We start from the raw sequence: 23895 nt of genomic DNA, 5'->3' as shown, positions 1-23895 counted from the left end.
AGAATTCTTTTCATTATCTCGTTCTCTTTTGTTTCTTCTCTTTTAAATTTTAAGTATTCATCTAAATTGCAACCATAAGCAACTGTATGAATTCCATCATCTAAAATATATCTTTTATCATCAAATGGGTTTAGACTTATCTTTTCAATTTCTTCAATAAACATTTCATGATCTTCAGATCTTAAACATCTCATCTTATGTTTTCTAACTTCTTCATTGAATATACAATTGATGTAATCTTTGAAATGAATATTCTTTTCTACTACACTTTTGGTTATTCCTTTTAACTTTTTAGCTTCATGAGTTTTAGTTTTATATGAATACATTTTAGATCTAATACCAATGAATTCATTCATTTCTTCACCACCTAATTCATCTTTGAATTTACCGGGAACTTTTTTATTATCATTGCTAAACAATTCATAATCTTTAGGATAGTTACTAAAATCAAAATGATGTTTTAATGTTTTTAAATCATCAGTTATGTTATCAGTTTTTATCTTTAATATGTAACTGTCGGTATCAAAATATAATATTTCTATATGTTTTTCTCCAAAAAGTGGTTGTAATACATTATAATAGAATTCATACATTAGTAAATTTGATAATTCTAAAACTGAAGCGCCAACATAGATTGGTTTATTAAATTTCATAGAAGTTCTTCTCATCTTAACTGCAGCTAAATTTTCATCAAATATTCTGTTACCAATGAACTTAGGATATGTTTGTAAATGTCTAATTCTTTTACCATTACTAACTAACTCAATATCATTTCTATTTCTGATATTTTCACAAGTCTTACCATAGAATGCATTATTCATTAACTTGAAGAAATCTTTCTCGAAATCAGTTTTAGCTTTAGTTCTCTGTTTGGTGTTAAAATCTATATATTTTTCTAACCACTTAGATTGACTAAATGAAATATATCTATGTACTTTTTTAGAACCATTCCTTGATTTAGATAAAACTTTAACATTCTATAATGTACTACATAATTATATTTATCTTCTTGAGTTACCATTAACTTTTCTGTATGAATATGATTTTCGGGTTTAATTCTTTTTTGGTAATTTGATAATTCTTCATGAGTTACAGTTTTATGTTCGGGACAGTAAGCTAGATTTCTAGATTTAAATTTAATATGTTCAGGATATTCTAAATCTACAACAAAGAAGTAACCAGTATCTGAATCATCTGCAATATCTAGAATTCTTTTCTTCCGATCAAATTTATCATTATTTTCATTCTGTAAAACTTCAGTTAATTCAAATACTCCATAAGGGTGTGGTTCCATCATTGCCCAACCATACAAATTATTTGCATCTATATATAATAACTTATATCCAGGGTTATCATTTACATTGAAATATATATCACCTAATACACCTGAAACTCCTCCTCTTATAGATTTTTCAAATAATAGTAATTGATCTATATTTGTTAACAAATCCATTTTTATATTTGTAAATTTTAATCCACAATCCCATGTTAATCCTGGTGATGAATAACAATGACAAGGATCAATATTGAAATATTTTAGGTTTACATCTCTAAACCTTTCGAATATATCGGTTAATAATAATACATCTGATTTTAAATATAAATCTACTAATTGCCCATGATTTTCTATTTTGAAATGATTCCAAATATTCAATGTTCTATTATATACTTCATCTTTAACATATTCATTTTTTAATTCATCATAGAATTGTTCTTTCAATAATTCAGTTATTTTAAAATCATTATGTGATTTATAAAATGAATATGGAATTGCGCCTTTATATCTCATTAATTTAAAATCATCAATATTTGGGTAATATTCTTTTAATATCTTTAATTCATCATCGACTAATGATTTTGATAAGTTATCTAATGAACTATTTAAAAATCTATATGAATCTATAAATCTGAGGCAACCAAATTGGAATGATATATAATTCTCAGATGTTTTAGCTAACATTCTAAATTTATAAGTTGGTATTTTATCTTTTGATCTATTTGAATTTAATATTTCTATTTCATTATTGATTTCTTCTATTTTATGGCATAACTGTTTGATGAATAAATGTGCATCATATCCTGATAGATTATGAAATATAACTGGTACAAAGTTAATTTTCTTAGCTTGTAAGTTACAATTCTCATGTGCAGCGCCTCTAAACTTTCCATTCAAATGATCATGGTCTCTTACTTTTTTATCTTTATAATTAAATATCTTTTCACAATAATAACATTTACCTGAAAACACAAATTCTTCTTTATCTTCTTCTGTCATAATTATTTCTTTATTTGTATTCAATAATTTACTAAATCTTATTTCATATTCAATTAATAAGTCACAAAAATGATTGATAACATTTTCATTTCTATAATCATAATATTCACTTTCAATTAGTTCTGGATAATCAGATTTAATGTATAACCCGAAAGCTGCAGCTGATTGATGAATCTTTTTAATAGTATTTGTTTTTGGTGGTTCATCTGAAAAATCATTTTCATTAGAATTTAATTTCTTTCTTTTATAATATATTTCTTTTCTATCTTGATCAGTTAATTCTTTATTTAATGATTCAAAATCTCCATATATTACAAATGGTGCTTTATTTTTGTAATCATATTTTTTTAATTCTAATATTTTATCCTTTTCATTTGGTAAAACTAATTTACAATAATCATGATTTTCACATAATTGTTCATGATTTAATAATGCACTTTCAGTTCTGAATTTAGTTATACATTTTCTACATAGATATATTTTATTATCAAAATCATTTTCTGATTTGAAAAATAAATCAATACGTTTTATCCACATATAATGATTCTCATAATATAATATATCTATAACATCATTTGACGTATTGTGAAAAGTTATTGTGACGTAAGTGAAAAATTATCATTTACTGCAGACAAAATCAGACATCAAGGTCCAAGTGGCCTAAAAACGGATAACTGTGAATTAACATAAAAACTAGGACAAGCATGTGTACGAAGTTTGATTTATTTGTTTCAAAAATGAACAAGACCAAACTGCAGCTTTATTCTTCGAGAATAATAATACATTATAATAGTCAGTAAATACAGTAAATCTCTTTAGATGCAAGAACAAATTAATCATTTAAAGAGCCAGGTCAGCTTTAAGTGAACGAAAAAATCAATCGGATAGGAAATCAGAAAATGATTTCTTTCAGTTTATTGAGGTATGCTGTGTACTAAAAGCCCTATGAATAATTGAAATAAGTGGTGTGGGCTGTTGGCTAAAAAAATCTTTTAATTAAACAGACATTACATAGAAATTACCAGGCTTTCAGAGTAGCCCTTACAGTGGAGGAAAATAGAGCAACAGCAGCTATATAATGAGTGCTTTGACTTATGATATCCCCAACACTTAAAAGATTAAAATAGCAGCTACCGAGGATATAAATAACATATATGTGAATCATACAATTTGTTCATGCTGTTGAATCAAAAAATCTATCAATTATTTCTGCAACTTCAGTAGGGTTATATTTCAAATACTTCTCTGGATTCCGTGTAAAATTTACAGACTGATATTTATGATAGAATTTTTCATAAACAGGAGTGATGTACTGTTTGTTATCATGAATCAACGTTTCTCGAAGTTCCATGTCTGGAATAGCATAACCCTTTTGAACTCGGTGAAGGTCTTCTATTTCCTTGTTAAATCCCTGTAAAAGACAAATAGCTACTGAGTAAGGTGGGTACGTACACTATTGGTTTAACCCTGAACACAACTTAAACCATGATGTATGTTCATACTTGTCAATAAATAGTCCCAACAAGAGGAGCCTATATCTATAATCTTCCAATCTATCACTGAAGCCAAGCGTATTGTGCCTGAATTAAAACAATGACTACTTTTATTGAGCACGTCGTAGGCTATGCTTGGATGAATTGAAGCGTGCGATCGCAGATTCTAAATACAGATTTCCCGCGCAGTGATGTTGTAAAAAAAGATTTCAGAGATCGTAGCACCGGTTTTATGAGACGCTTTAATGGCCTGTTCTTTAAGTATGCTACCACAGGCACTTGAATATGGGCTTTGATAATGGATAAATATTTGATAATTTACCAGCGATACGTTGTTCCTAATGCGATAGATCCGCCATGTTTTATAATAAATTTACCCATGATGCAACGCGCGCCGGTCGTTTAGCTATACTATACAGAAAGGCTGGAAACGCTCCTATCTCCGTGATGCTTAAATCTACCCGCAGTTATCGGGACAGCCGAACACTGCCGATGATTGCCGAAGTACGTCCTTAGTGTCAATTTTAATCCTGAAATATAAGGAGCGCCCAAAATTTCAATTGTAGATGATTTTTTTGGAAACATTGACACTGTTTTAGCACCATTAAAGATTTTAAATGGCAACGAAATTGATTTTTGAAAATTCGCGATGCCTCTTCGGGATTGCTGTGACGTCACCGCTGTCCCGATAACTGCGGGTAGATTTAAGCATTACAGAGATAGGAGCGTTTCCAGCCTTTCTGTATAGTATAGCTAAACGACCGGCGCGCGTTGCATCATGGGTAAATTTATTATAATACATGGCGGATCTATCGCAGTAGGAACAACGTATCGCTGGTAAATTATCAAATATTTATCCATTATCAAAGCCCATATTCAAGTGCCTGTGATGCTACGATCTTACTCTCAACTTTTCCCCAAGACCCTTACCCCCGCCACCTATTGATTTCTCAATGGATCTACATCAATCTCAAGAGTGATAAAAATGGACCTCCAACCGCGAAATCTGCGGAAGATTTTCATCCATGATGGTCCTTAAACATTAGAGTGAAATATGGAGCGTTATAGTTCAGAAAGATTGACAGACCAATGCGTATCACTTTCAAAGAATTTTTCATAATAATTGGACCGATAACAACTTAAATGAAAATCTATAATATAGTTTTTTTCGTTCAAAATAATAATTGCCCATGGGCCCAGAGGTTTATCACAGCCTTATGAAATGCAGAGATGAGATGAACTGACGAAGTTCAAAATATATCAGTCAGTGATATAGGGATGCAATTTGAAATGTACGAGTAGATTCGATCCCGCTTAGAGGAATGATCCATAGCAAATACATCGGCGAATCACGGAACCAATGACAGAGCTGCGATATCGCACCAGCCTCTTTACCGATAAATTCAAAATAATTTAAGACCGATTCCATCGTGACACCACGTTCGCAGCCGCAGCCAATAGAAATGAGAGCACCATGACGAAATGCAAGCAATACGCTCATTCTCCCCTCACGATGCCAATGAGGCGGAATGGCTACGGCCATGCCATTTCTTTGTGAACAATGACGATACTTATATCCTAAACAAAACCTGTTTGGTGTTTTCTATATGCAAATGAGTATTGCGTAAAATTCATACATATATTCATATGCACGTTTTATTCACCAAAACAATCACTGGTGCACCAAACATCAATTTTACTATGCAAAATATTATCAAATTGATATTTCTATTAATATAGATTAAGAATACAAGTTTGGCAAGGAAAATGTGTTACGAAACAGTCCATCGACGGGACTACTTAGCAGGTGCGCATGGCTCTGATTGGTTGTTGTGATGCATAGGGAGCCCCGTTAATAAGGAATCTCTGTCAAAATGTCATTAATGTAGGTACACTGATATGGCCAGACGCCAACTGTTGCTACGCAATACATCTGCAGTAAATGAATAAACACACGCCTCACTGTCATACAACTCGGCGATAATTTCGGTCTAACTGTAAAAATTAAAGGCTTTCAAGGACATTGTCTCCCAACCTTTCAAATTCAAAGACTCCCACTGACCTTTCCAGCACAAAGAATTTTAAGACACCTACGGTACCGACCCTTGGTGCAAGGTGCCTGTTTACACCAAGTGATGTAGTCATCCGCATATTAATTCTCCTTGTAAAATAAATCTATCCGAACAAATTGTTGATAAAATATTATTCCAAAATCCTTTTGATATTATTGAGATCAATTAACGATTCACCCCAATATAATGTGAAATAATCTTGAATACAAAGTTGCCGGATCTATTTTTGCAGTGTATTTAACCCCGTTTATCGGATATGGTGTGCTTTGGTTCGCGGTAAACATACATGACACGATGCCATTCCTCAAGAACCATTAAAAACGACTGCACAGTTTCACTGGTCGTATTACAAAACTGAGGTATGTGTTCCAACGATCACGAGATCCCAAATGATCGATGTCAGCGAAAATAAATAAACATTATGCATTCTGGCTTTGGATTTGTTCGTGTGTGTCGTGCATCTAAATTGTGATTTATGCGCATATGGTGTACAGTCAACCCCACGTAAGTCGTAGCCCTCGGGACTGATAGTTTTTCTATTTCTACGACTTACGTGTTGTATGAGTTACGTATTTCTAGTTATCTATAAATCGTGGTTTCATACGAATTCCGTGAATAACCCGTGAATATACGATATATACGACATTCAAGACTCCAGCATGGTTCGTCGTGTTCCGGTCGTATCCTGAGCTGACAGTACAGTTCCATCCTCCCTCTGCAGGGGCTCGAACCTGATGGCATTGCTCTACTCAGCCACGGCACGAACCCCTGCATCAGTAGACCGGGTGCGCAGGTACATGCGCAGCTTTCCGAACGAAAACTGGCGGCACCAATCAGATTGCTCGTTGTATAATCGTTGAGGCAAATTTCAAGGAAGAACTATAAATGGGAAAACCCGGGCTAAAATAAAACGGGATTTCTGATTGGCTAAAAATCACATCATCTGAACTGCGCATGTATCTGCGCACACGGTCGATTATGGCAGGGTTTCGTGCCGTGGCAATCTCGATGCCATCAGGTTCGAATCCCTGCCGGGGGAGGATGTACAGTTCCTACATCGCTGAAATCTACCCTTGATCAATAAATTTAAGCTGCCACGTGCACCACGCAGAATACGTCAGTAGAAAGTTGCATTGAAACTGTCTAAACACTTACAGATAATTTTATAGCGTATCTTTATCTGCTTCCAGCATATCCGGCTATGACTTACACGAGGTATTTTGAATGGTATCAGAAGATTTGGCTTCTAAAACTGATATGACTGATTGAAAAATTATATTCCCTAAAAATACTTACCTGTACTGACATAATAGCCAAGTTGCTTTAGACGACTGGTGCCCGCCATAAACGACTTTGAGAGTAAGCCAACCATCAGCTGGTGCCACCTACCCTACTCATCTTTGTTTTAGATAAATTCAAGATAGCAGGGATGGCTGGGAGGGTATATTCGGCATGTCAGTACGGGTAAGTATTTTTAGGGAATACAATTTTTCAATCGAAAAATGAAATAATCCCGTCAAAAAAGTTCCCTGTACCTTACTGACATAATAGCCAGAATACCACAGAAAAGGACGGCTGGGCATCTCAAAGTCGTCAACCAACCAAGGTCTAAAATCGTTAACGATTTACTACAATAAAAACATGGAAAAACACTCACCCATTACAACAAATTGTGAGACCGGAGAGCTTTCTATCCACGTCGCACGAGAAACCACAGAGATTGGTAATTACGAGGCCAACCCTCTGTTTCCCGTAAAACTACAATAACACTTTATACAATCTGCCCTAGTGCCAACATTTATAGCTTTCTACTGCTCTAAAAAAATCTGAGTTTACGCAACCACCGAACGATGACCCTTAAATTACTATCATCGATAAAACTATAAACAAAAGGTGCCATGCCTTGAACGCAAGGTCTTTGATTAGACCTACGCGTATATACACATACACAAACCATGCGTGTGTGGCCCGAAGGTAATACTATGGTTTCTGTATCTTAATGGAACACTAATCTTGTAATACTTACAAAACAACGCCACGACTGTGTCTCAATCCCCAGGACCCGGTAAAAATGGATCTGTGGCGACCGTATGATCAAACAGTTTTGGGGGTTTTCTCACCCCTTGAGCTAAAACCACAGGGCCCACTGCAGAGAGGCTACCTAACTGCCCCGAAACATCCCTCAGATAAAATGAGGAGAACATGGATGGGCACGACCAGAAAGCTGCCTTGCAAGCCTGGTCTAGAGAACTCCGGTGAAAACGGCCCAGGACATGGCCAACGCTCGCACCTGGTACGAAACCACCTCCTGAGAGAGGCGGGGCACCTTCATGGTTTAACGTCTCCTTAATCACTGACATAACCACCTAGCCACAGAGTCCCTAGAAATGTCCTTCAAACGATCCCTCACTATCGGGAGAAACAATCTTTGCTCGAGCCCCGTAATTGCTTGGTCTTTTCCAAATACCTCTTCAGGGAGCGCACTAGACACAACATCCTGTCGGGTAAGTCTCCTGAGACCCTATGCCCCAGAGCTTCTACCCTCCACGATCTAGCTGCTGCTGAGGATTTCTGACTCTTTGCTATGAAGGATAAACCCGGACAAAGTATCATGTATCTATCCTCGGGCCCGAAAACTATATGGCCCAGTCTGACCGATAGTGCGTGGACTTCTGTGCGACGAGCGGCCATAGCCAAACAAAGCAAAAACAATGTCTTCCTAGTTAACAGTGACAAGGAAATCTCCCGTAACTGTCCATAGGGAGGACGCATCAAATACTTCAGTACGACTGTAAGGTCCCATGGAGGAATATCACTCACCTTTCTGGGGCGAGCCACTGTGAACCCCGCAATCAATTGGGAAATTCTCGAGTCTGTGGAAACCTCCGGGACCCCGGTGGACCGATATGTATGTGAAATAGCCGATCGTTACCCTTTAATAGTCACCACTTGAAACCCTTTCTGATTAAACAGAAAATAAAAAAAAAAGTCCGCTAGTTCTGCTACAGCGGGACAGAGAGGATCCACCTGTCTCCCAGAGCACCAATTGCGAAAAAATTCCCACTTTGCATCATAGACTGTCCCTGTCGAGGGTCTCTTGGATGCCAGAATAAACGAGGCAGGCCCTTGCGAAAATCCCTGATCCACGAGGGATTGCTGGACAGTGGCCAAGCGTGAAGATCCAAGAACTCACGTTGGGTTGAGACTTGAACCGCCCCCGGGATAATACTGTCGGAAACGTTGGGAGCCGACGCGGCTGATCGTACAAAAGATTCAGAAGTCTCGGGAACCAAGTCTGAGCCGTCCAGCAAGGTGCCACGAGGACCAAGACGCAGTTGCGCGGCTCCAACACCCGCTCCAACACCCGATTTATCGGGGGAACAGGAGGATAAGTGTAGGCATGAACATTGTCCCACTCTAGGGAGAACGCATCCACGACCCATGCCCGGTCGTCTGGGAATGGACAGAAGAACAGTGGGCACCTGGTGTTGAACCTGGTTGGCAACAGGTCAAGATTGGGCCAACCTATCAGTGACCTGACTCGATCCGCTACCGGCCGAGACAGTGTCCACTCTGTAGGAATCGGCTTGTCCTGACGCTACAACTGGTCGGCCACCACATTCAATTTTCCGGCTAGATGGGATACCGAAAGCGAAATCCCCTCTGCCTGAACCCATAGAAGGATCTCTGCGGTTAACCGCGTGAAAGTCCGAGACCTCGTTCCCCCTGATTCAAGAGATAGGCTTTGACCGTCGAGTTGTCCGTGGCCAACCAAACATGGTGCCCGGACAGTCTTCTGTGGAAGAACTGCAATGCTTTCTGCACTGCTAACAACCTCAGATGGTTTATGTGCAAACCTCTCTCCCTCGACGTCCAGGCTCCGGACTTCCGAGAAGCCTCGAGATGGGCTCCCCATCCGTAAAAACTGGCGTCCGTGAAAAGATGAATCGGCGCCTTGAGTGGAGCTAGGGACGTGCCTCTCAGAAGGTTGACAGTTACCGTGCCTCTTAGAAGGTTGAGTCCACCACATGAGATCCGCCACCAGGGCCGGTGGAGGCGCCGGGAGAGATTGATAGATCGATCACTGTTCTGAGACCCCCCGGATGCCTTGGGTACCGTAAACAAATGGGAGTACCAACCGAGAGAGTTGGGGTCCCGAACTAATTCTAGGACCGTTTCTCCAACAGCTCTTCCACTGCCGGGAGGACATGGGACTCTTGCCCTTTCTTGGGTCTCATGTCCGGTGGGTTTCGACACATTCGTAGTTTCTTTTTAAATTCCAAGCGATACCCCGCAGAGACGATTCTTGAAGACACTGGCCCCCACTGGCCGACCTTCACTGCTGCCCGACTTTGGGTTTCGGCAGAAAGGACTTCCCCTTTTGAGGGCCTTTCCCTTTACCATGAGACCGAATTCGTAGCCCTTAACTATTCATAGTGTCGGACCCAGACCAGCCTGGTCTCCTAAACTGCACCCTGGGTAGTTCCCCCATCGAAAGGAGGCCTACTCGGTATTATTGTTGGATACATTCTTTTTTGGAATCCTGAAATTGGGCTTAGCGATCCGAGGTTCCTATTGGAGCCCTATAGAAACATGTCTTAATCGAATCAGGTAGTTTAGAATCTTTAAGGAAACTATGCCTGACCGACAGGGATAAATTTGCCTGAAGCCTAATAGCCAGAGGAACCTGATGGCAGACAGCCCGGCTCATAGCCTGCAGCAGTCGCTCCAAAGTAGCGATCCGATCTGCCATGTGATCCAATTCGGGATTATCCTGCGAAACCCGAGTCCTTGACTGCCTCTAGCTCTCCATGTATCGCAATCAAACACGTATCCTGGAAGGACCCTATCTGACACAGCGACTCCCCTAAGGCCTGCATGGCATTTACTGCCAGTTTCGGGATATGGATACTTAAGGGCTGAGAGGTTGGCAAGCCCAGCTGATCTAAATCTGTGTCTATACGGCTGTGTGGCTTAAACGACGCGGTGGGGGTATTACAATAGACCGGCCTAAAACCCGGAATTTTCGGATCCTGTGGTGTGAAAAATCTAAAATCTTTTATGTCCGATTCTAAGGGCGACTAAGGGCGTCCGATTCTAAGGGCGTAAATGAAAAAGGGACGAATTAACTAAAAATTAAATTTATATAAGCGGGCACGACTACGGGAAACGGAGGGCGTTGCCGACCGAAAAAGATTTTAATAAAAAGGGACGATCGATGGATCGCTCTCACCGGTAAAAAATGTCGATTTAGCCAGTAAAGTTAGTTGATGACGACCACTTATCTACACACGTACAGACCTGCCAACTTCACAATTTTTTTTGTAGCAACACAATACAATTTTGATAGTCAGTAGCAGGGCAAAATCAAACATTCTAGTGATAGTAGCAAATCATTGATTCTCAGTAGCAGCCGAAACGACAGCAGCCGAAACGTTTCCTGACATCTGTCAACCCACACCGTGTGTAACAAGAAAATCAAGGTTACAGACAGTACACAGTGCATTACAACTATTTGATATTTGAGATGGAACAATGCACGGATACTTGGACGTATATTCTGCTCTGAATTTTTGATTGGCGACACGGGTTTTTTCATTCTGTTGTTCGTTACTAGTCCCTTGTTTGGATTTTCTCTTCCTCGCAGTTACTTCACCTTCCGATTCGCTTTCATCATCCTCTGAATTTGATTCGTTTGCCGAAAAATCCAAATCAGACAACGATGCCGCCATGTTAACAGGTGAACACTAAATCCAACCTCCTACTATCACATTTCATGATCGCTTATTGATAACTGCGCATGCGCACAAACCAAAGACTACCGTTCTGTAGATAGGATTTAACAATGACAAAATTGATTTGAGCGTATTCGATTGGCATTCTAACGGAAGACCGGAGTGAAATTGATTATGGGCGTATTCGATTGACTCTTCGGCGGAGTACCGGAATGAGACCGACGCTCGAGTGTAGTATTTTCACCACTCCCGTAGCACCGGAGTTCTACTGGTTTTACCGTAACAAACTCCACCGAAATCGGAGACATTGGCAGCCCTGCACGTAAAACAAAGATGAGCAGGGTAGGTGGCGCCAGCTGATGGTTTGCTTACTCTCAAAGACCTTTATGGCGGGCGCCAGTCGTCTAAAGCAACTTGGCTATTATGTCAATACAGGGAACGTTTTTTGACGGGAATATAAATATGAAGTACGAGTTAAAAGGTTTAAAGATGATTAAAATCGGGACCAAAATAATCACACGAGAAATATGATGATACAACTAATTCGATGACGACTTATGCGGGGTGAAAATTGATTAAGTAAAATGATACAAAATTATGTGGTTTAATGAGGTATAATGTGTAACTTTTATGCGGTTATGTGGTATAAGTGGTTTCCCTTTTTAACTCTGTTATTTGTGAGGAGAAAGCTGTTACGAAGTTCCTTGGGTCTATAAAACATATTTTCGGTACTAGACAGCGGTTTCTATCAAAATAATTTTTGAGGAACGGGATTAATTGTATATAAGTTGTTTGATAACAAAGGTTGAAGGTTATATACAATAACTCTAATAATTCCATATATATGAATTCCATATATATGAATATCGTATTTATGAATATCATCTATATGAATATCATATTTATGAAATTTGAAATTTCTAAAATCAATTTTAATACAAAATTTGTTATTAAAAGGGATAGTACACAGTACACAGATAGTACAAGTACACAGTGAGAATAAAAAATCATTCCTAGAATCAAAGATACCACAAATGCTAAATCAGTAGATTATAAATTTATAAAGTTAACAGAATTATGAATTTTTAAGAAATAGTTAATTACAAATATTGAAACAATTACTAATAGATATGGGGATAAATAAGTATTCCATTTAGAATATGAAGGATTAAAAGGAAATAAATATAAATTCAGAACGTTTTTACCAGACAGATTTCATAGATTATCTAGTGAAGATATTGAAGAATTATGTTCTGGTGATTTCTATTGCATATATAAAGGTAAGAATGAAAAAGGGCATCATGATTTCGAATAAAATAAAATCCATTTTAATAATAAATTTGTTATTAAAATGGAAGCATTTAAGAAGTACTACTGTCCAACATGTAAAATTAATATAGATAAATCTCAAAAAGCAAGACATAATGATACCTCAGAAAATTAATTGAAATTAGAATATAAAGATGATATATTAGAAACTAAATTAGAAGAATTAAAGAATGAAAAAGAATTACATAAATGTGATACATGTAATCAATCATTTAGTGAAGAAAGATATTATGAACCACATTCAAATTAAATGAGAAGAAAATATATAAACAAGGAGCCTATCGGCTTATATAGCCCCGCTGTGTGATTTGAAGAAATAAAGCTGCATACCTAGGGGTGCCACCTTTTGGCCAAATCCAAAAAGGGCTCTGTACTGTAGTTATTGGTCCATAGAACATTCATACCAAATTTGGACTTGATCTGATTAAAACTGTAGGACTAATACCAAATTGAAGAAATAAAAATTCCACCCCAGGGTAGCCCCCTGGTGGATGAATAAAAAAATGGCTCCGTTACTTCATAGGCCGTGGTCCATGAAACGTTCATACCAAATTTGGAATTGATCTGATTAAAACTGTAGGACTAGTAGCGATTTGAAGAAATAGAAACTCCACCCCCAGGGGCGCCCCTGGAGACGAATCCAAAAAATGGCTCTGTAACTTTATAGGCCTAGGTCCAGAGAACATTCATACCAAATTTGGAATTGATTTGATTAAAACTGTAGAACAAGTAGCGTTTTAAAGAAATAGAAATTCCACCCCCAGGGGCGCCCCTGGGGGACGAATCCAAACAGGAGGCCCACGGCCCTTATACCTTCATGATGCAGTAGAAGAAGATTTAGTATTCAAAGTTTTACTGAAAGATTGACATTGTAACGATGTAACAAGTTTTAAAATAGTTAAGATAGTATAGGCTATGTGACGATTATGTTCATTTTCTGTTAATATACCTTACATGAAAAGATAAGCCCATTTTAGCTGCCCCAAAGGTCACACTACATGAAAAAATGTATCAGGAATTGGTGTAGGCATCGTGCTTAAATGAAATCCAGATGGATGGCAATCCTCTGGTGGCTATACTTGAACTCAATCTTCGATAAGGGGTAGACATTTCACCTACCAAAATTCTTACACATAGTATCATGAAAATGCATCAAGAATTGCAGGCCGTTTCGTGCTAGAAATTCAAGATGGCTGACCTGGCGCCCATCTTTGAAAGCCGATGACCTCCAAACACTATAGGCATGGACAGCTTACCTACCCTGATCCTCACACCAAATTTTGTGATAAACCATCAAGAATTGCAGGCTGCATCGTACAAACAAGAATTTCCAGTTGGCCACCCCAATGGCAGCCATATTTGATCACCGATGACATATTTTTACAATAGGGGTGGACATCTCGCCAGACCCAATCTTCAAGCTTATTTTCAAAAAGATTCATCGCAAATTACAGGCGATGCTGTGTCGAATTCAATTCAATTCTGGAGGGCCTAGCTTAGGCCTATACAATAGGAGTCAATTATGATTAGACTTTTTGAAAAACCAGCACAGATGCCTATTCAAATCACATGTAATTAAAATATTCAGTGCTTCTTAGTTTGATGTCCCTATTTTCATCACGCACGTGGTAAAAATTATTTATTACAATGAACGTCTTCATCAGCTGGTACAACCGCACCCGCATCTGTCAATCATCTTAACCCTTTGGAACCGGCTCTCGCAAATTTGCGAGAGAACGAAATGACGCCGAATGGACTGATCTCGCAAATTTGCGAGAGGTCGACGTTTTGCCTTGTATCGGCTATAGCACAATGAAAGTTTTAAATTTAGTAACGACAAGCAGTATGCGCCTTGGGAACTCTCCAATGAAGTCATTTCGGTACACAAACTCATAGCATACAATTAAAAATTCTCAAGAAATTCGCGTTGAATCGGCAGGTGGCGGTTTCGTAGATTTAACAACCAGGAAACAGACAACGTGTGTCTTTCGCATTGTTTATTTTGCTAAACATGCCTCGGAAATTTCTGACAGATGAAGAAATCCTCGAACTGATTGCCGACGAAGGCTCAGAAGATGAGGATGTCGGATACGGGCCAGATACTGACGATGATTACATAGAATCAGGATTACTAAATGCTATATATCAAAAGAAACCTTGAAAAGAGTATTACAAACCTACCATTTACAGTGAAGCTCTAACTCTACTGGTTTATGAGTTACAAGGCTTGGTAAATAGCTACTTGTTTCCTTTTTTTTACCCAAAATTAATTCAGTCCTGCTCAGTGCATTGTTGTAAAATAATCCAAGTTCCAAAGGGTTAATTGATTCATATACTATGCCCGCTATGAAAAAACTATGTGGTGAATCAATCCGGAATTTTTCAGTAGAATGTCAGACACTAGGTACCTTTCTTTAAAGGTTAATTTGTTTTATGCCATTAACAATCAGTTGTATAATACTTTATTCATAACTTTGAAGCGGCGCGTCGGCAGCGAACGCTCAAGCAAGGTCAGTCACGTAGGCAAACGATAACACGAAACAGTCCACGGTTTTGCAGGTTAAGAGCGTCTCTCCCCATAAATTAGGGGACTGTAATGGACCGTTTTTTGACACTCACCTTTTATAAACTTTGTATGGATACAATCAAAATAATTCAACCCTATAATTCCACTATTCAACGATCGACGCACAGCTTTAACATGGCGCCCCCATTCAATACGCTAGTCACGATGTATCCCTACACACATCAAAATCACACTTGAATTACAAGTGTTGACTTATGAGAAACGATCGAAATCTAGCAATTTGATTGGGAAAATAGCAGCACTATAATTGAAAAATGTTAATAAACCACCTCCGACGGTCTAATCATTTAAAAGCTTTGCCTTCACATGGAACTGTTTCCGCCTTATCACAGATGCACTCTGCCGCCGTGATTCGCCCATTCAACCATAAAAACTTTCCCACGGTCTTACTTTTGGCATTTTCTAATAATTTAGGGAAATATTTTTAAAAAGCGAAATTTCACAATGCATTAATAAGATTAAAGCATTTATTCTTTTGACAAATCTTCCTCTGAACTCCCACCAACAAGTTATAAGTGGCGACACGAAAATGACGTCATCGACTCACTACCATCTTATAATGACTACGTCATGAAGGTAAAAATGGCTCTCTAACATTATAGGTCTAGGTCCATGGAACATTCATAACAAATTTCGAATTGATCTGATTAAAACTGTAGGACTAGTAGCGATTTGAAGAAATAGAAATTCCACCCCCAGGGGCGCCCCCTGCGGGACGATTCCAAAAAATGGCTTAGTCACTTCATAGGCTTTGGTCCATAAAACATTCATGCCAAATTTGGAATTGATCTGATTAAAACTGTAGGACTAGTAGCGATTTGAAGAAATAGTTGACAGACGCAAGCATGAACGAACGGACGATGACTCACAGCCTAACCCATTAGCTGACCTTCGGTCATAGCGGAGCTAAAAAAGACTCAATTTTGTTCAGTGTGAACTTTTAATGATAACTGACTTCTAACGAGAATGAAATCTTCAAAAAATTGATATGGGCCGTTTGTCTGAACAAAATACATCCCAATTTGAGGCCAGTGCTGGTTACTGACGAAACAAAGTTTATCGACTGACATGATTTTTTATAATTTTACGATAGGATTGCTTTATGTAGCTTACATTCTTCACTCAGACAAATCGTTGTTACACGTGACCTACACCGTACTCTGTAACTGATACAAACACGCAGTGAACACGAGAGTATAAGGCGATATTGCCTATGCGACTGTACGCGACTGTTTCCAACGCGAACACTCATCGCTGTGCCGCAAATTAATACTAATAATCAGGCTCCAAACCAGATCGCTAATGTTTCAATTAATGATGATAAAACAAGTATTTCCAGTCATGTATATATCAGACTCATCTCTAAAAAAAATTCGATGCTATCAGTAAATCAGCCGTGTGGCGAACACGGAAGTAAATTTCCGCATTTTGAAACCACATTTTCGTCAGATATCTTGATGCAACGTTACCTTATGCACGGGATATTAAAACCTAGATGAATCATTGAATACACCGCACACAATAAATTGTTGATCGCACGCCTTGAGTATCAGTATTCGCGCTATGATGAATATCAACCTATTCAATCGTGCCGCCATTTTGTTAGTAAAATAATGCGCACCAGCTGATCCACCTCGTTCAATGTTATGACGTCATGATGGAAGTCGAAACCAGGTCAACACAAATCTTTTATAACCAAGATTTTGAGGGGTTTCGTCTTTGAAAGCCCATTACTACCGACCCAAGCGTTGGATCTTGGCAATAATAAAGTTCTTCCAACGCAAACAGCATTGAATATTCAAATGTGTTATTTTTTACAGTTACAGTTATGTGTTATTTTTTACAGTTAGATGCTGCTTAAAAAAACGCGCTCAAATAAATCGAATTTTTGAAACTTTTTGGTAAATTTCTCCAAAAATATGAAACCAACGGCTTTCAACTTTGCGCACCATAAAGAAAACCAATTATGATATATACTTTATATATACTCAATTCCCCCATTAGTAGTGAAATTACAGGCAACTGAAATTGCGTTTGAGTGTGCTTAAAATAGCTGCGAGGGTAGTGTACTGAGCATATGAATGATTATCAATCGGCCAGACCGTTGACATAGGATCGCTAACGCGAGCAAAAAAAATGAGGACAAACTAGGGGATAATCAGATAATAACAAAGAGAAGGAATATGAAAGGCGATAATCAGTGAGTGATTGGAAACAAGCAAGCGATAATAATGGCAAACAATATAGGGAATTAATATAACGGGTGCACACGAGAAGCAGGAAATTTGGAGATGAAAATAAGATAAAAACCCACTATGTACGAATTAAAGGATTTTTAAAATCGAGAATTTATTTATTCAAACAATCTAAAATATAAGAACACGACGTTTCGATGTCACCCTAGAGATCATCGTCAGGTGTGAGATATTGACTAAAAACAGGGGTATATAAACAGAGGAGAACAGGTTAATTGAGTAAATTTATATACACCAATCTTCAGGGATCCAGTTTTGGGGGAGTTATGGGTAAGATTATGACTAAGTTTGTTGTTATAAGTAAAAATGAGGTGTTTGTTTAAGAGATGGTGGGAGGTTTTAGATTTTTCCAGAAAACGAACAAAGGTACAACAATAGGCTGCTTGCCCGCGGGTCACTTGATAATTATAAAAATGGGAACGACGGGCTCTCAAGAGAGCTTTATTCAAATTGTCATCAGGTACGCTAATTTATTGAGAAGTCTTGATCTGGGTTAGTTCATCATCCAAGAATAGGGGGTCACAAGTCCTAAATGCAGGAAGAAATAAGCCGTGGGCAACATTAAGTGCAATGCTATGGGCAGTGAATGAAAAATAATGCAGGTATGATCCAGAAAATATCGTCATCATCAAACGTATCGTAACCAAAATTTAGGGGGAGTATCTGTGTAAAGAAATAGTAATTCAAATTCAACGTGTTTAAGGAATAGATTCGCTAGAATTGGACTAAGCACAGTCCCCATAGCCATGCCAAAAACTTGTTCGAAATATGAATTATCAAAACTGAAGAAGGAGTTCAAAGTGCAAACTTCAATCAATTCGATAATGCAATCAGAAGGAATGTCAAAATTGAAATGCAACAAAGGAAGTTTACTTTAAGAACCGGGGATAATTGTTTAGCCAGAAAAATCTTTCACACAATTTACGGAAAAATAACAATGGTTGGCAGCTCTGAATTTAAGGGTAACCTGTAAGTGACTCAAACATGAGTGAATGTTATGGCCAACAGTGGTTGGTGGGTCAGTTGGTCATGTAGTGCTGCAGAATTAAAGAATCTTAATCAGTTATTTTCTAAACGGATGCATAAAATGCATTGAGCAATGATAAATTTACAATCTTTTCGTCAATTTTGATGTTCAACTCATCCTCACAAAATCTTCTCAACATTTCATTTGCCATACATACGATACAAAAGAACGTATGTTTAAGTAAATCATTACTCAATCTGATTTATGGAATCAAAAGTCAGCTATACATAGCCATGTTTACCTATCTAGAAATGATAAAGCAGGGGAACTAGCTAAAACTACGACTGCTGCAGCTGTTGTCAATTAGCACTTCGTACTTAGACAAAATTACATGTAATACCAATATCTTCAACAGAAAGAACAGGTGGTCATCTTTTTTAAACAATGAAATAATGATTGTTCTGATGTTCTCCTGTGATTGAAATGACATAAAATACTTACAGTAAATTTGTCTTTGATATTCTGCCTTTCCTTATCCTTCATCTACAAGAGATAATATATCAAAACTGTTTAACGGAGCTGCAATTATGGGCATAGTCTCACCACAATCCCCACACTCGTTCCAGGGAAATCCATCATGTGGGCTGTATCATTCTAAGGTCTCAAGGGGTCAGCACACATTGATTGAATGTACTGTCTCCTTTCCACCAGAAGAACATTAATGTGTATCCCTGCCACCAATGAGCAGGGTCAGAAACTGACGATCTGTGCGAACCAGTTACGCGATCGCGTAATGATCAGTGGCGCGAGTTGTTACTTCGCGCAGCTAGGATTTTTTCATGATCAGTTGTGCGAGGTAATTAGACCCGGTACTTCGCGCAGCTGATAGTAATGATCAGTTGCTCGAGGTAATTAGACCCGGTACTTCGCGCAGCTGATAGTAATGATCAGTTGCGCGAGGTTATTAGACCCAGTACTTCGTACTATCAAAGACTACTGTTGCGGACGCATGGATTTTATTTTACCTCTACTTAGTGCGATGATTTTTCGGGCGAGTGGGATTTCAAGTGACAATTTTTTTCAAAGGATTTCCCGACAATGACAAACAGACGAGAAAAACGACAGTTTAGCAGAGAACATTTAATACACGTATACTGATCGAGAGAAAAGACGAGTATTAAATAACAATTCTGTTAATTACCATTATTCATTACCGAACAGTTAACGTTAGACACCCACAGATTGAAGATAAAAAAGGTATCTCTTTTCGTGGTCTGTAGTTAGCATTTTTTAGTTTTTGGATTCATTTATTGCGGGATATAGGACAAAAATGATACCTTATTTCTCATTTTTCCCCAAGTTAATTTTACACATAGCCGGCCACCTATTTATAAAGTATTCAAATAATTCTACAAACAAGTAATTTTTAGACCTGACAGCTAAGAAAATGAGTTGGCCAGCATTTCTATTTGGAATTTACTTAGTTACCCGGCATGAGACAGAAGCCCTAATTTTTGCCATAAATTCGTTCTCCTTCCTGCATTATATATATATGAAAATATTTGAAATTTATCATTTGCATTAATCAATTATTATGATTTTTTTTTTGGTCAATAAAAAAGTTATTTTCTGAAGGCACCTGGCGCCGTCGGATGGAATACGCCTGACTGGCTATAACTTGATTACTATGAATATACACATTTACTACGAATTTCGTCCATTAACTAATTTTAAGTCTAGTATAAACTACTATGTAAATGCATTTTTAAACTCTGAAGTACCGGTCCAGTGTTGACTTGACTCCTGAGGTAACGAACAATGAAATCATTATAATCGGTACCTAATTCTTTAGAATTAGATTCAAATGGGAGTAATTTTCTTACAATAAGTAGCCAAAACGTAAAACGAAGCAGAAATTGTGGTATGTGCATAATTAGTAATCCCATTCACCCATTTATTTTAAAACGCCAGCACAATGTTTGCCAATCGTACCAGGAACCCTAATTTCTTCATAATTATCGTGTCTAAAAGACCTGTGTAAACTAATTGGTCTAGAAATTCTGAAGACAATGATTTAAGAACCGTATAAAAATCTGCAATTTCTCAGCACATTGAACAGTATTCTTTGATACTTTAAACACTTAAAATCAATTACAACATCATTTACAACGGAAAAAGACCAACGCTCAACGACCAACGATTAACGACATGAATACAGACTCAACAAAATGACTGCAGACTTAGGCAACGAAGTATGCTGAGAAATTTTCGAAGAAATCGGGATATGTGGTTATTCTTTGCGGATAAGTGGAAGGGAAGAACCAACATAATAACAAGCGGCGTTTTGTGGGATAAAAATCGGTCGCAGCACGACGACTAAAAATTGCCTCGTGTGCCGGGCTCGTGTTCACGTGCGATAAAATGTAATAAAGTTCGCGCGTACGATAGAATTAATATAATATCAGCTTGAGCCTGAACAGAACGGGTCAGTTTACTTTAGGACATCGTCTTGGGCACATGTTGGAATGCACTAATATAATCATATCAATTGACCAGGATTATTTCATGACATTAGGGTTAATAAACAGATAAAGGTAATTAAGCTACTTTTCACGTACCGTATCACTATTTTGATACACTACAAGTTATAAGTTTGATACACTACATCAATGTAATCAATCATCGTCTTTGGGCATATAAAATCAAAACCATTAAATCTTTAGTTTTTTTAGCGATAATTAGCGAAATAACGTTTCTAAATATCGCTTCTTGACAAATTCAAATAGTGGAAAATCATACTTTTATTAATATTGATGTTTTAACAGTTCGCTGCATAATTAATTGAATGAAGTCAAATCTGTTCATCACAACTCGTGCAGGTTCATTCTGCGTGAAGAACTCGCGCGTTCAGTACGTCAATACGCGATCGCGCACCTGTTCATCACAGGTCGCGCTGGTTTATTCTGCGCGGAGTAACAACTCGTGCAAGACGTCATTACGCGATCGCGTAAATACTTCGCGCAGATAGAGAAAACGGATCCAATTTATAGCTCCAATGAGACATAAAAACAGGACTTGTAATTATTAGGCTAAACTGAAATCTAGATGAATCAGTACCTATGAGAAACAAGATCCTCATGGGGCGTGACGCTGCAGCTTTACAAATATAATTAGAAAAGACCTGTTCTTCAATCAATTCCATAATAAGGACATGTTTTTAAATCATTTTCAGAAATATCATGATAAAAGCGTAAACATGTATGTCTCTATTTGAACCATGAAATTTTAATGAAAATCCGTCAAAAGAAACAATCTAAGCATTATATGGAATGATCACACACAACCGCATGACTAATCATGAATATATGTGGTATTGGGCTTTCCCCAATGACTCAAATATGCATTGTGATGATGTAACTTATACTGATAATTTGAACTGTACTGTTTCCCTTTATGAATAAATCTATGTGTAATATCTGTAATGGCTGTGTTGTGAAGTCTTTGGTCTACATGGTGTCAGAAGTTTGTGGAAATGGACATCCTTAAACCCGCTGAGAGGCCAGACTTGAGCCATATGAACGCTGCTCAGGTGTGGCCCAAGTGGCGGAGCGGAGTCAGTTTAGAGTATATCACACAGAAATGAAGTAAGAACTCAAATGAAGTAAGAGAAAACTCAGGTGGCTATACTTTTACATTCATTGGGGTCAGAGTGTCAAGAGATTGCTAGTTCTTTTGTCTTCGAGGAAGGGCAAAGTGAACACAAATTGGAGGATATCATAAAGAAATTCCAGGCAGAAATAGCTCATTGCAGGCCAAATCTATGTCGTCAGAAAATCCAATTAATAACATACAGCAATATAGATCAAGTCGTGAATCGTTGTCATCGTCGAAGTCAATTGGCTCATCGAAGCCCAGCTGTAAGTACTGCGGTGGATCGCATAAATCGGGTGCTGATCATTGCCCTACAATCATTGCCCTTACAAGTGTGAAGGCTGAAATCATTTTGCTGCGGTGTGTTTAAGTGGTGGTAAGAAAGCCACAACTCCGCCATCGCCAAGATTTAAGCCCAAAAATGCGAAATCGTTGTCTAGATGTGATGCAAGCAGTGACGAAGATTTCTTTATCTCGCCTTTGTTCATAACCGGTGTCGATATGGTGGCAGATGACAAGAGGTCAGTCAATGTGGAAGTCAATTCCGAAGATTTAGTTCGCTTTCAGTTAGATACAGGGGCGAATGTCCAAATCGTATCTATCGATCAGTGCGTGGTCCTAATAATCGTCTTTGACCAACTAGTACGATTTTGATCGATTTTAGTAACAATAAGATTACACCGATAGGTGTCGTCAGCTTTGAGTGTTCATCTCTGGTATTGCTAAGGAATTCGAGTTCTACGTAATGGATCAAAAGTCGATCTCAATCCTTGGCCAAGACGCTTGCGAGGAGTTATTTGACATCAAGCATTTGAATAACATTGGTGTGTCAAGTGGCTCTCTAACGAAGGAAGCTCTGCTGCGAGAAAACGGTGATCTGTTCGAGGGAGTAGGAAAATTAGAAAGGTTGTACGATATCGAACTCCATCCGACGGTTGAACCAACCAGCAAGACACTTTCCACTGCCTCGTGGGGACAAGCTCAAAGCTAAGCTCAATAGCTTGACCGATATGGAGATCCTTGCGACAGCTGATAGGCCTTCCGCGAGGGTCAGCAATCTAGTAGTAACTGAGAAAAAGGATGGGTCAATGTGCCTGTGCCTTGATTCTAGACAGCTTCATAAAGTGATCAGACGGAAGCATGTAATTCCGACCGTCGAAGATATACAGAACTGCGAAAGGTATTTAGTACCTTGGATTTGAAGAATGCTTATTGGCACGTCCAATTAACTGAACAGTCTTAATATCTAAATGCATTTAATACAAGCTGGGGACGATTGCGTTTTCTTAGAATGCCGTTTGGTATAAGTCCGCCAGTGATGTCATGCAAAAACGAATTGAGGAGATTTTCAGTGACATTGATGGTGTCGAGGTGATTAGTGATGACATGATCGTAGCAGGTGCTCGTGAAAATGGTGTGCATTTCAACAAGGCTAAATTACAGTTCAAAACGACTCATGTCAAATATTGTGGTAATATCATGTCAGCTGAGGGCATGCGTCCTGATTCGAGCAAGGTTGAGGCGATTGCAA

At 38.1% G+C, this 23895-nt stretch overlaps 1 protein-coding gene across 2 annotated transcripts in view; it reads right to left on the bottom strand.

The window, feature by feature from the left end:
- Positions 1-3021: 3021 nt before the first annotated feature.
- The window catches only part of LOC141904778 (exocyst complex component 7-like), a 221742-nt gene continuing 200868 nt past the window's right edge, over positions 3022-23895 (bottom strand). For both annotated transcript variants that reach the window (XM_074793435.1, XM_074793436.1), the window contains 2 exons: positions 19215-19256; positions 3022-3686 (listed from right to left, as the gene is read on the bottom strand). In XM_074793435.1, coding sequence (XP_074649536.1) covers positions 3450-3686; positions 19215-19256 — 279 coding nt within the window. In that variant the 3' untranslated portion in view covers positions 3022-3449. The remainder of the gene's footprint in view (positions 3687-19214; positions 19257-23895) is intronic.

This window comes from Tubulanus polymorphus, chromosome 4 (assembly GCF_964204645.1).
Source record: "Tubulanus polymorphus chromosome 4, tnTubPoly1.2, whole genome shotgun sequence".
NCBI lineage: Eukaryota > Metazoa > Nemertea > Palaeonemertea > Tubulaniformes > Tubulanidae > Tubulanus > Tubulanus polymorphus.
This window is presented reverse-complemented; position numbering and strand designations above follow the sequence as displayed.